Source organism: Stegodyphus dumicola, chromosome 2 (assembly GCF_044657685.1).
Source record: "Stegodyphus dumicola isolate Sdum_Otavi_A_Nest chromosome 2, ASM4465768v1".
Classification (NCBI taxonomy): Eukaryota; Metazoa; Arthropoda; class Arachnida; order Araneae; family Eresidae; genus Stegodyphus; species Stegodyphus dumicola.
Window position 1 is genome coordinate 210551290 of NC_140769.1, and position 14169 is coordinate 210565458.

Consider the following 14169-nt stretch of genomic DNA (forward strand, 5'->3'; position numbering starts at 1 on the left):
GAATTTCTATTTTGAAAGAAATCGAAATTGATATAAATTCGCTTTATAACATATTATTCAGTTTATTTATCTAATTATATTATGATTCTGATGTAATGTATACACACATTTTAAAAGTTATTTCTTTCGCTCATTTCAATTTGTAATCTTGAATTTTTACACTGAAAAAATCCTGAGTAGAGACGGAAACTGTGGTATGTCAAACTGAATTTAAACAAGGTGAAAGCAAATGAAAAGCTAATGTACTACAATAGCTTTTAATTTGTTTAGAATTACAATCTTAGTAATGCAAATCATGCTGATTAACACATAATTAAAAGTGGATAAACATTCCTTTTTGAACGTTTCTTTGAACCTTGATATAAAGTTCTATGAATATCTGCAGTTGGATAAGACAGCTCAGGGTCAAACAAATTTTAAAATGAAATTTGTATAAATTAATTTCATGAGTTCAATTATGAAAGATATGCCGTGCAATATTTATTTGCACAATTTAAAGCCAGTAGCACAACATAAATTTATAGTTGAAAAATACTGTCATGTGACTATGTGTTAAAAAAGTCAATAAACTGTGACTTTCCAGGTAAAACCGGAAGACCTCGCAGCCATGAAAGGCACTGAAAACATAGATCTGAACTACGAAAGAGTGTACTTAGTTGCTGCTAAAATAATACTGGTATCTTAAAGTTAGCATCACTAATTACTAGCTTATAATATATCAGTAGTTACACTTACCGAGCAAAATATTATCAAATGCCGTCCATATACTAAGAACACCATAAAGTTCTTGATAATAAAAATGTTGTTGATAATAAATTTTGGTAAAATGAAGCAGGTATATGATTTATTTGTTCTATTTTTCTTTTCCGGGTCTTGCTTCGTTTGGTCATTAAATCAATCGTTCTACAGTCGGTATCCAGTTCTGGCTCTTTTCGCAGTTCAACCGGTTTCCTTTTCGGGTTTGACAGTTCTTTTCCGGTTCCAGCTTGTCTTTCAGATTTGGAATCTTTTCCGTTTTTTGCTTCTTTTCCAGGTATTGCGTCTTTTCAGACTCCTCTATATTTTCCATTTCTGGCATCTTTTCCGGCTCTTGCTTCTTTTCCAGTTTTTGCATTTTTTCCAGTTCCTTCTTCATTTTCAGGTCTCTCTTTTTTGGTTTTTGCAATTTTTCCCTCAACTTTTGCCTTTCCAGTTCATTTTTGTGTGCTTGTATTAGCATCTCTTCAATATGTTTCTCCATTTTCAGTTCTTCTTTCTTTTCTAGTTTTTGTATTCCTTCCCGTATTTTCTTCTTTTTCAGTTCTTCTTTCTTTTCTAGTTTTTGAATCCATTCCAGTAATTGCTTCTTTTCCAGTTCTTTCTTCTTTTCTAGTTTCTGTTGCTTTTCCAGTTTTTGTTTGTTTTTCAGTTCTTCCTTCTTTTCCAGTTTTTGCTTCTTTTTCTGCTCTTGTTTCATTTTCATTTCTTGCTTCTTTTCCAATTTTTGCTTCTTTTTCAGTTCTTGCTTCTGTTCTAATTCTTGTATCTTTTCCTGTTCCTGCTTCTTTTCTAGTTTTTGTATCTCTTCCAGCTTTTGTTTCTTTTTCAGTTCTTGCTTCTTTTCTAGTTTTTGTGTCATTTCCAGTTTTCTCTTGTTTTCGAGTTCTTGCTTCTTTTCCAGTTTCTCCTTCTTTTCCTGTTCTTCCTTTTTATTCAGTTTTTGATTCTTTTCCAGTTTTTGCATCTTTTCCGGTTCTCGCTTCTTTTCCAGTTCCTTCTCGTTTTCCAGTTTTTGCTCCTTTTCATGATCACAAGGAGGATTTTCCAATCTACAAAAAAATCGGTATATCTTTATTTCATTAGTAAAATAGTGAAAGTAATGCAATGACGATCACGTTTAACATGTACAACACTTCCATATTTAGATACTATATAACACTTTTGGCTCAGTTTCATAGGGAAAAAACTCCCCGTAGATTATTGCCTGGCAGAATTGTTTTCTACAAAGGGTGAATTTGTTGTTTTCGTTGTTCTGACCTAAAGCCAAGCAGATAAGTTAAAGTATTTTGCGTTATTTGTATGCAATAAGCGGCCTTCATGAATCTCACGTAGAGCGTAATAATTTGAAAAGTTTCAGTGCCTTACTTTTCCTTACTTAATTTTTACATAAGTTGCAATAATAATAACAGAAATAATAAACAGGTGGCTTAAAAACAGAGGGAAACAATGACGAAAATTGCAAAATAGGAGGAAAAAAGGAAACTGAAATGAAAAGGGAAACAACTAGAAACAAAGGATGGAAAAAGCATTTTAGAAGATATACACCTAACGTTCTTTCTGAATCAGCCAAACCTGTATTTTAACGAGTCTCTTTGCATCGCTGGCTGCACAGATTTCAAATTTTCTCTCGTTATTCAAAATTCGGATCATATTGCTGGTCTTTTTCGTAGTCCATCAGAGCCGCACTAGGATTTTTGCCACCATTTGTTTCAATTGAAACTTTTATTCTCATTCTTCAGTTGCATTCTTAAAGTTTATTTATTTATACAGGAAGAAAGAAAGAAATCAATCAAATCAAAGTAAATTAGGAAAAGATATACCTGTTTTCTCCTATATTTATTGTTCCCTGTAATTTCTTTTGCCTGTTGCATTAAATTTATTGAAGGAAAATTTACAAAATCATTCAAAATGTATTTCCTAAATCCTTATGCGAATTTAGCCCTTCTGATCATTTCGGCCACACTTTAATGGCTTTTACAATTTGATGTTTGAATATTGACAGCTGCCTATACTGAAATATGCTCTCCATTGTCCTCGAAAAAAGAAAAATTAAAGTTCCAGGTAATTTTGCAATGAAGGACACATATATCTTATTTGAAGGGCAAGAGGAAAAGAAAAAGATATTTTCGGATGGGAATATGTAGCATTTTAAACACCGTGTTTGTAAATGTCATCATATAGTAGCAACACTTGAGTCATATGTAATTATACACATATATGAGAGAGACGACGATGACGAAAAATTAAATGGCAAAACATGGCCGAAAACACTTTCCTGGCCGGTGCAAACAACACAAAACACAAGAAAGATCGGACACCAGTTACGCTTAGCACAAGAGAAATTAAAAAGTAGGAACAAAATTAGACACTTATGGACCTCAAAAAAGGTGTTCGAAATTACGACCTGCACCCTGTTACGGGTATCCCATCTCTCGTACATCCAACATGAGATGCTCTGGAAAATACCGTGCATCCCCAGGACTTTACCAGCACCTGCCACAATATGTGCCACAAGTTCCTGTTGGACTTCTAACTGGGGTTTCGTGCACTTATGTGTTGAAGTACCCCGAGACGAACTGATAATGCAAGTTAGTTCTCGTGATCTTGCTGAACAATGCACTGGACTATCTCTACCAAACCCATGTTTAGGATACGTTCCGAAGGAACTTTCGAATACTTTCTTTGATGGCGATCCCCTGCTTTTGTTCTTATTTCTTGGTTTCCGCTGCGCTAAGGAAAATAAAAAAATATCTTTACAATGTTCGTACCATATTTTTCTTGTGTTGTCTCTCGTCACTATGGGCCAGGAAAGCCTTTCCGACAATGCATTGCAATAAACGATTATATATATATATATATATATATAAACAATATATATACACGATATATATATATATATATAATCTTATAAACATATGTTACCGTGAAAGACCGAAATTGGAGAATATCGACATTCACCGGAGAATGTCAACATTCACCAAATACGTCGGTGAAAGATCAAATATTGCATTACATTCTTCTACATTCGGACCCTCACCGGTGTACTTCGATAATCACAGATATGCTCTGGTGTAGATTGAAAAGAGCGGAGTATATGTACACATTGTTATTGCAAAAGGAAGTGTTCCACAAATAAATGCAGTTGTAAAAGCAAGGGCCTCTTGTGCAATTTAAAGTGTTATATATATTATATATATATATATATATATATATGTATATAATCGTATAAAAATATGTTACCTCGAAAGACCGAAATTAAAGAATGTCCACTTTCACCGGAGAATGTTAACATTCACCAAATACGTCGGTGAAAGATCGAATATTGCATTACATTCTTCTACATTCAGACCCTCACCGGTGTATGTCGACAATCACAGATATGCTCTGGTGTAGATTGAAAAGAGAGGAGTATATGTACACACTGTTATTGCAAAAGGAAGTGTTCCGCAAATAAATGCAGTTGTAAAAGCAAGGGCCTCTTGTGCAATTGAAAGTGTCATAACAGTTTAAGTTGTTGCAATAAATAAGATTTGAATCACGTAATTTAGTAAACATAGCTTGAGTAAGCTCCCTGTTCCGAGTCAGGATAGTTCATGTTTCCAAAGCAAGTAAAGAGGAATACAAGTCCTGATAGTGGCGCCCGACGAAGAAGAATAACCATGGCCGAGTTTCAAGAAGAACCTGTGGTGCCTGCAGAAGCGACTCAGAATCCAGAAATGCCAGCTGCCGCCCTGGAAGGATTTGGGTACATCGTACAGACCATGCGCGCATCGATGTAACCAGAAGCAACATTTAATGGAAACTCACCGGTAACCAGTTTTTTGGAAAAATTGGATGACCACTTCATGCTGTATCCAGTCCATGAGTTCCATAAAGTCACCTTAGCTACCAGCGCTTTGAGGGGCCAAGCGCTTAATTGGTTCAAATGTATAGGCAGAAGCCTCTTGGGTCAAGCGGGAAGTCCCACCTATACTTACGAAAATTTTAAGACTGCCTTAGTAAAACCCTTCCCTGTCGTAAGAGATCGTGCAAGTTTAGAAACGGAACTCTTCAGCATATACCAGCAACGAATCGAAAATCTTTCCACCTTTATTTTAAGAAAAATTCACGTCTTTAAACTCTTGTATGGAAACCGTCCGGATCCTGAGATAATTCAAGTGATTTTGCCTAGTTTAGTTCCCCAAGTACAAGACTTTATTTAATTAAGGAATCCGACTACACTGGAAAAGTTATTTGAGCTAACAATCCAGTTTGAAAATAGAAGAACGGCGGACATCGAATGAAGACGCCAGTTTGAGCAACGAAGCCAATTTGGTGCGCCAAGACCACAGCAAAGGCAAGAACACGGCTACGGAAGCAAATCGAATCAGAGGGCAAGGACCAAAAAGTATCCAAAAACAACCGGCGAACGTCGACAGTTCAATAGTAAGCCAGAAAAAAAGTCTGAACGCCAGCGGAAAAACAAGGAAGGCATGGAAAGGAAGAAAGAAAATTAAACTAAAACGGATTTCTGCTGACGGGAGGGTGCGGAAATCCGAAGGCCAAGAAAAGCCCTCTTTCTTCAAGTTAAATACAGTTATTGTGAAAAATTTGACTCTTCCAAAGATTGAAGTTAGAGTTTTATAAAAGATTTTGCAGCTATTGTTGAACCATTGTTAAAATTAAAAAGGAAAAAGGCAATTTTCTCGTCCACGGCCGAAGCCAATAGTGCTTTCGAGAAATTAAAGCAAGCATTAACGCAAGCCCCTGTTTTGAAATTTCCTGAAAACGATGAGAATTTAGAAATTTCAGTGGATGCTTCGGATTATGCGCTAGGAGCGGTACTTTCGCAAAATCAGCAGCCCGTGGCATTTTTTAGTAGAACTTTAAATCAAACACAAAAAAATTATTCCGCGACTGAGAGAGAGGCACTTGCAGTTCTGTTAGCAGTGCAAAAGTTCCGAGTCTATTTTCGAAAGGTCCAATAACAGTGTATTCTGATCATGCGGCGGAAACTAGATTGTACTCAGGGAAAAACTTATCCACAAGGTTAATAAAATGGGCACTAAAGTTACAAGAGTATAATCTGGTAATTAAGCACACGCCCCGGAAAGGAAAATATCCTAGCAGATGCCCTATCCAGAATAAAAATAGATGAAGAAGTTAATACTGTAAAGGTGGCAATGCTCACAGCATGTAAGTTACATTCCCGAGAAACTGTGATAACCGAACTGAGTAAGGATCCTGAATTTAAAAATATTTATGATTATTTAAAGGATCCTGAAAATTTTAGCCACCAATATATTGTCGCGATAAGAAATAGGACGGCCCATTACGAACTAATAGATGGTCTATTATTTTATACAAAAACTACGAATTCCAACAACGAATTTCGACCTGTTATCCCAGCTAGTCTTAGATTAAATGTACTGCAGGAGTTACACGACTCCGCTTTAGCTTCTCATGCTGGTATTCGAAAAACCATCCAACGCGTACGCGAAGCAGTTTATTTTCCTGAGCTGCAAAAGTTAACAAGGGCGTATGTCCAGTCCTGCCCAACATGTCAAGCAGTTAATTATATTAATTTCCGCCCGGACGGGTTTCTAAATAGTATTAAATCGGAATTTCCAAATGAAATAATTGGCATCGATTTATTGGGCCCTTTCCCAAAAAGTCAGTTAAATAAAAGTGGCTATCACCTTGTTATGGTTGATTATTTTAGTAAGTGGATCGAAATTGTTTCCTTAAAACGAGCCTCCTCGAAATTAGTTACTGATTCTATTTTAAATAAATATATTTTAAAATACGGGGCGCCCCTAAAAGTAATATCGGATAATGGTCCTCAATTTGTAAGTAATATATTTGAAGACATGTGCCAAAAACTGGGCATACGTCATTTAAAAATGGTCCCGTATCGGCCGCAATCAAATATAGCGGAACGGGTCAATAGAAATATAATGAAAATTGTCCGTAGTTATGTTAAAAATTTTCATAAAAGCTGGGTTAACTATGTCAATGAATTAGGTTTCTCCCTTAGGACTGCAAAACATGATACGACGGGCAAAACTCCTGCTGAGTTATTTTTAGGCAGAAAGATTATAACGCCGTTAGATAAATTATTTTATGTTCAACAAAGAGCCCCAGAATTTAAAATGGGCAATATAGAAAAATAAATTAAAAAAGCAAAAAAGAACACTGAAGTAGCACAGAGAAAACAGAAGCTTTATTATGATATGAAACGACGGGGAGTAACTTATAAAGTAGGAGATGAAGTGTTAAAAATTAAGCATTAACTTTCTTCAGCACCAGAAGATAAAACTGCCAAATTTTATCCACGATTTGAAGGACCATATGTCATAGAAAAAGTAACTCAGGCTTAGTGGTGTTAAAAGCCAGGAATGGTGAAACCTGCACCGCAAACGTAGACCAGATAAAACCATTTTATAATCGTAATAAAATGCCAATATTTCAAGATCTTTTGCAGGATCCGGCACGGCAGGCACAAGCTCCAGAGGTGGAACAACGACAATCCCAAGGGCAAGCCATTAGTAGACAGGAGCAATTGAAAAGAAAGTTCCCCCGTTGGAAAACTGAAGGTAACAAGAAAAAGAAGTCGTTCCACCGACCAGAGAAGAGAGAGCACGACCACACCCAGAATGAAGAAGGGAGAAGTACGACTAATGCAAAGAAAGCCAGGAGAAATGACAGCAACTATAACACGGCTCCAAAACAGAAGATCTACCCATCGGATAGGAGTCTACGCAGCAAATGTCGACGAACTGATGAAGGAAGACCAGCTGCAGATGCAAAGACGCAAGAAAAATTTGAACAGCCAGCAACGAGATCCAGGCAACAACGAGAGACAGTTGTCCCGGTTCCGCCAAGACCAGCTGCCATCAAACGGCCGAGACCACAGGCAGATGCTAAAAAAAAGGTCTTCAAGGGTGACCGAACTGGAAGAAAAAGAAAGCTCATGGAGGAAGGAACCGAAGGGCGAACCCGCACAAGAAGGAAGATCAACCAGAAAGTAGTCTTCGCCACCTTCCAGGACTGGGCAGAAAAAAGGATGTCCGAATATAACAAAGATAAGTAAAATTTTATGTTACTTTGCAAACTTAAGTTAATCTTTCATTCTTACTGCAAGTGGCAGATTTCAAGAAGTTTTACGTCATGCGAGGTCTACCTTTATCGCCAAAAAGGCGAGAAATGAGTTGTTACCGATTTTGGTATTATGTTTTTCAATTACTCGCGCGTAAAACTAAAGTTGATGTATAATAGGAATATGTAAAGACTTAAATATTGTAAAAGTTACTGTATAAATTTTATTTAAAACATTCTGGCAAGAAAGAAGTTTTAGTCTGAAAGACTTTTTGAAATGTACTATTTCAATGCAGAAGAATTGGCACTTGCTTGGAAAAGAATAGAAGTTAACAATGTACTACTAATGTATGTTTTAAAATGCGTAAAATTAACGGCATGTTAATATGTCCTTATATACAATGTGAACTGTTATCTTAAAAGTTAAGAAATATTGTGATATGTTAAAAGTAAAAATATTAGAGTAATGCCAAAAATTTTAACTTATTCGTGTGACTGTAAAAAGAGCAAATTATTGTGAATATGTGATAAAGGTTGAATGAATGTAGTTAGGCTCTCTGACGCTACACTTCAGAGTTAGCCACTTTTCAGAATAGTACCTCAGGGTTTAGAGATGAATATAAGGTGTGTTCTGAGGTTTTGTTATGTTGAATTTTAAGACGTTAGTGTTTTGATTGCAGGCGGTAGTGTTGAACACTTGTACATAGACACGCTCGTGTTTGGTGTTTTTCTTTACAACACAAGTCAGAGAGCACGGGGAGATAATTAAATAACGTCATGAATGAAATAAGAATTTTAAAGGAGAAATATAAATATTCATGTTACTTGCCATTTGATTGTGTAACATTTCATTAAACTAGATTTCCTTCCATAAGGAACCAGATTTCAACTAAGAAACTGCTGTTTATAGATGCAGTACAGATGAAAATACTTGTCCATAGAGATGATAATGTAAAAACGACTTTTTAATATCTAGTTTCTAGAGAGAAATGTTTGAAAAAGATTGGCCTCGCGTTAGATTCTAGAGCTAAAAGTTTTCAACAAGGTCGTTTTAGACCTCAGTTTCAAACTAATTAACTCTGGCGGATAGTATGTAAGGATCCTAAGTTTTACTAACGTTTTTGATGTCATTTAAAACGCTTAATTACAGGGCCGTAGTATAATACACAACCCCCCCCCCAAACCCAGAAGTATAGCGATATACAATAGTGACGTGATCGAAGATTCTTTGGAAATAATCGTTGTCATCGAATGACATGCATATTCTATTTAAGTAATCGTAGTCATCGGCTTTAATATTCTTTGCAAATGATCTTTGTCATCAAATAATCATTGTAAAGAATCATTCTCATCGGATAATCATTGAAAATAATCCTTGTCGTTACATAAAGGGGCATAGTAGCTGATGTATAAAGAATTGTACTCAAATTCTAATCAAAAGAATCGCATATGTATGCAATTTATCATATGATCATTATTTACAGCAATGATTCTTATATGTTTTCGACCTACGGCTCCTAATGACGCCGCGGAAAACTTGCGCAACAGTGACAAAAAGAATATTTAAAAGTACAATAAAAGCTTGAAAGCTAGGGAAAATGTGTGAATTTATTTTCCTTTTATTTAAATGAAGCTTAATGTTTTTAAAGGAAATTGAATATTGTAAACAGGAGTCAGCAGTTTAAATATATGTGGGATTTTGCCTCTTTGTTTTTTTTTTTTTTTTTTTTCTTCGTAACATCATATCCTCCGGAACGGGGGGGGGGGAGATTTGAGTTTAGAAGGAGGTACCCTCGGATTTCAAAAATTCTTGGTAAAACTTTTCGACTATTGTTATCTTCCTACGACTATCACTCGAGATGTTATATAAAATTTCGGAAAGCGCTGGAGATCAAATTGCTTTATTTAGAAAAATGATGGCTCTTCTCACTCTCAAATCGTATTGTTTAAGAGAAATTTTTAATTTAAAAAAATATGAAATAAATAGTATTGCCAAACTCGAAACTTATTGTTATTATTTACGGTTATATTCTGAGTTGAACAAAGCACGTGATTCCATATAACGTCACTGTATGTCGAAAAATATTTCGTTAATTTCAGTATTTTAAATGAATAGCTGCTTTTGGCAACTTTTATGTTTCAGCTTTAGATACGTGACACGATATGCTATCGCCACGTTAATTCTTTTATTGAGATTTTGCAAATTTGTTATATTAAAATAAATTTAAATCATAACTTCAAATGTATTACCCCAAGTGTCAAAGTTCTTTGTTTCCTGACTTGGCAAGAAAAATTTATTTACGAATAGCTGGTTGCTTGGAAAGAATGAATACATTTTCTTCATAATGAAAAGTTTCTATGCATTTTATGCTATTCTAATTTTATTTATAAAAATTTAATTTCTTTTATTGTATAGTTCCTTTCTGAGTAGAAGTTTAAACTTCTGTAGGTATTTAACATATTTTAGATGAATGTTACTTTACTACAGTTACATAATTTTTTTTCAATTTACTAAAATGTCTGAACGCAAGAAGATAGCACAAATGTTACAGCGAGCTACATAAAAAATGAAGTAAAAAGCACTAGGAGACTCAGCAGGCAAGTAGAAGAAAACTTGCATGCTTCAAAAATGAATGAAGATACAACTAGAAACTCAGCAGGCAAGCATAGTGACAAGAAAGGTTACGCATTCAAGAAACTGAAGAAGAAACGAATAGGAGTTCCAGCAGACAAGCAACAACTCAAGAAACTTCGCTGGCTCAAACTGTATCAGAAACTAGTAGTAGACGCAAAAGACCTTCAGAAAACCAAGAATCACTGCGTGCTCCGGAAAGGTAAGCAGAAGCGAAACGGAGGCCCATTAGGAAAGCGGAACGTCAAAAGAATATGCGCGATGACGGGAAGAAGTCGCAAGTAAACGAAGGATGCAAGACTGTCCGCGTCATCGTCAGATTCGACAGGAAATACCAGAACAGCTCAAGAAGCTGCATAAACAACTCAAGACGCTGCAGATTACGGACAATTTCGGTTCGAAGAGGCAGAGCTCATACGAGGAAACAAGCTTCGCATGAACACATCACGACATACACGTAGTACTCTTCACAATGCAGGAAGTTTACTTTGAGCAACACACTGTATACGTAGAGCTCGTAGACATATATAGTAAAGATTTTGCTTTGTCAACAGCCCCCTAGTAAAATGTATGAAGTTTATATTGACATCTCACAATACCTGAAAGAAATTTTTCTATTTACTTCTTCATTTACTATTTTCTTAAATTTCTTATCAGTAATCCTGTCTATATATTATAGATATCAAAATCAGAAAAAAATTAATTAATTATCTTTAAATGTATCTAAGTGATGAATACTTCGCCCCTGTTCGTACCGAAACAACACGATGTAATTGTAGATACCTAGAAAGTAAAATGTATTCAGCAGGCTGTACAGCAAGCGACAACTATAAATGGTGATAACACAAGAATGTTATATAATGTTATATACTGGCAGAATTTTAAAAAAAGAACATATACATCACTGTTTTAAAAATACGAATTTTGCATCAAATTGCAAAACAAATATCTTAAAAGCTGCCTTTCCATGCATAAGAGTTCAGGATTCGGAAAATTATATTTTCGTAAACGGTTTAGCAAAAATAACAAAAATTATTGCCTTGAGAAATGGATAATCTTGGTATGAATACGAATTACGCCAAGACTACTCGTCAATGGTTGTTTTCATCACGCTTTAATGTATATATATAACCCTTAAAAAACGTAAAGTGAGTGAATCTACTATTCGAGTGTGTCTTTATATCTTGAGTATTTAAGAAATAAGAATTGCATTTATCTATCTCGAAAGAGCTAACGCTATTGCCCGAATAACAAAGTTTATTTAACACTTGATATAACCAACTTCATATATATCTTGAAATAAAACATAAATTTCCTAATCAGATACTACCAATTGCAGAAAAAATACAAAAATAATGGAATTTCTAATAACACTACAAGTAACATACCGAGGAATAAATTGCGCTGCAAAACTGATGCAATCTACAATATGTAAACCACAAAATTTATGTACCGCTATAGAAATGCAATAGAATGAGAAATGAAACTGTGATGAGATTTATAATGAAAAATTTACCATAAACTATTAGTATATGATATAAGTAAATATATACTTTTAATACTATTCATTTAAATATGTTCAAACGTTCATAATATTCATTACTTACAAACGCTTCTTCATCCATCGAAGCATAGCACAAGCCATTCTCAATTCTGTGCTGGTGCACGTCAATAAAATAAGGATAAATCCAAATTTTTACAAAAAATCAATCGCCTTGACTCGTTTCTCAGAAAACGTATGTCTACAAATACAGTATTAATATATCACATCAATATAATTCGGGATCATAAAATCTCCAAACAACGCATTAAACGCAAAAAATCGCATTAAGGCAGAATGAAGAATTTTCACTCTTACAATGACTTTTACAACAATATATAATAGAATCGAATTTCTAAACTAAGTGTTCATTGTTACACCATATTTCATTCTTGGGGAACCTTTCATGGTTGTTCAGTAATTCTAACTGTTAACTGGTATAAAAAGAATTATGATTTCATATATATGCACAGACTTATATATGTATTATATTAACACGTATCTGTAGTAACATACATCATCTTATATTATATGTATTCGCATAATTCTAAATTAATTATACTAGTCAACATAATTTGTATATTGATAGCAGCACAGTTTTAAAATTATTTATTACTATCTGCTTGCTAACGGTTATATAATTAAGTACAGTGGTTCCTCGACAAACGAGTTTAATATGTTTCGTAACCTTGCTCGTATCTCAAAGCAATTTTCCGCATTGAAAGTAATCGAAATGCCATTAATCCGTTCCAGCTCCCAAAACACGACCTCAGCTGTTTTTTTAAGTGTTTTTGAATAAGAAAAATGTAGTTTCTTATTCAAAAACAAGAAGAAACCTTTATTTATAAATAACAAATACATATTCTATAAAAACATAATTAAAAGAAAAAGTGCCTACGGAAGCGCTTAATTTTTGTCACTGGTCTTCGCTCTTTTTGTCATGATCTGCTCATTTTCACCCGCAGATCGTTTAAAAAAACTGTCCAAGGAGGTTTGTTTCTTCCTACCTGTCAAGGTATTGCGTAATCGAGTTAGGCAAGTTTCGTTGAACAACTCCGATTTAGGACTAGTTGCAACTTTTTCGCGGTGATTTTTATCCACGAACTCTACAACTTTATCCCACATTCTCAAGATCTGTTTTATATCTCTTGCAGGGATAACCTCCTCCATCTCTGGCTCCTCTTCAAAACTAATTTTTCGTTGAACCACCGTATGCTGCTGCAAATGCAGATCGTGTAACTCCTCGGTTGTCAGCTCCTGAGACTGTTCCTCTACGAGTTCGTTCACATCTCTCTCCTCCACCTCCAGACTCATGGATTTTCCCAGAGAAACAAGCTCCTCTACCACTGACACTTTGGGTTCCAATCCTTCGAATTCTCTTTCAGCTACAGCCTCAGGCCACAGCTTCTTCCATGCAGACGTTGTAACACCCAGCCAGGCCTGAACAATAATTCTTAGGCACATCACGATGTTAAAGTGGTTTTTCCAGAACTCTCGAATGGTAAGGTTTGTGTTCTCTGTCACCTCAAAGCAGCGGCGAAAAATGTGCTTGGTGTACAAATTCTTAAAATTAGAAATCTCCTGCTGATCCATGGGCTGCAGGATAGGAGTGGTGTTGGGTGGTAGGTAGGGAAATTTTATATACTTGAACTCTTCGAGTAAATCATCTTCGAGATTTGATGGGTGAGTAGGGGCATTGTCGAGGCCAACACCAGAACAGAACACCAGAATTATCCACTCCACAAAGAAGTTCATTCTGTCCCACGCCTTCGGATTTGCCCTCCACATATCTTCTTAAAATTATAACTGGCAGGTTTTCTTTTAAAATATTATATGACTTAAAGCCTCTGGGGTTTTCCGAATGGTATACTAACGGAGGCTTGATTTTACAGTCGCCATTCGCATTGACGCAAATTGCTAGATTTAATCTATCCTTAATGGGTTTGTGACCTGGCATCTTCTCCTCTGCCGTTATGTAAGTTCTATTCGGCATCCTTTTCCAGAAATGCCCTGTCTCGTCACAGTTGAGGACTTGCTGGGGGGATGTATCCTTTGGCTACTATCTGTTCGGAAAACATTTTGATGTAAACATCAGCTGCCTTTACATCCGGATTTGCTGCCTCACCATGCCTGACGACGGAGTGAAGGTCGGTCCTTTCCC

At 35.5% G+C, this 14169-nt stretch overlaps 1 protein-coding gene across 13 annotated transcripts in view; it reads right to left on the reverse strand.

Moving 5' to 3' along the window:
* The window catches only part of LOC146998813 (uncharacterized), a 940238-nt gene that overhangs the window by 653076 nt on the left and 272993 nt on the right, over window positions 1-14169 (reverse strand). For 5 of the 13 annotated variants that reach the window (XM_085811691.1, XM_085811686.1, XM_085811687.1 and 2 more), the window contains one exon: window positions 754-1808. The exons of 7 other annotated variants lie outside the window; for them this stretch is intronic. In XM_085811691.1, coding sequence (XP_085667817.1) covers window positions 890-1723 — 834 coding nt within the window. In that variant the 5' untranslated portion in view covers window positions 1724-1808 and the 3' untranslated portion in view covers window positions 754-889. Of the gene's footprint in view, window positions 1-753; window positions 1809-14169 lie in introns of those variants that run through there. One more of the 13 variants, XM_085811690.1, reaches the window with a different exon arrangement.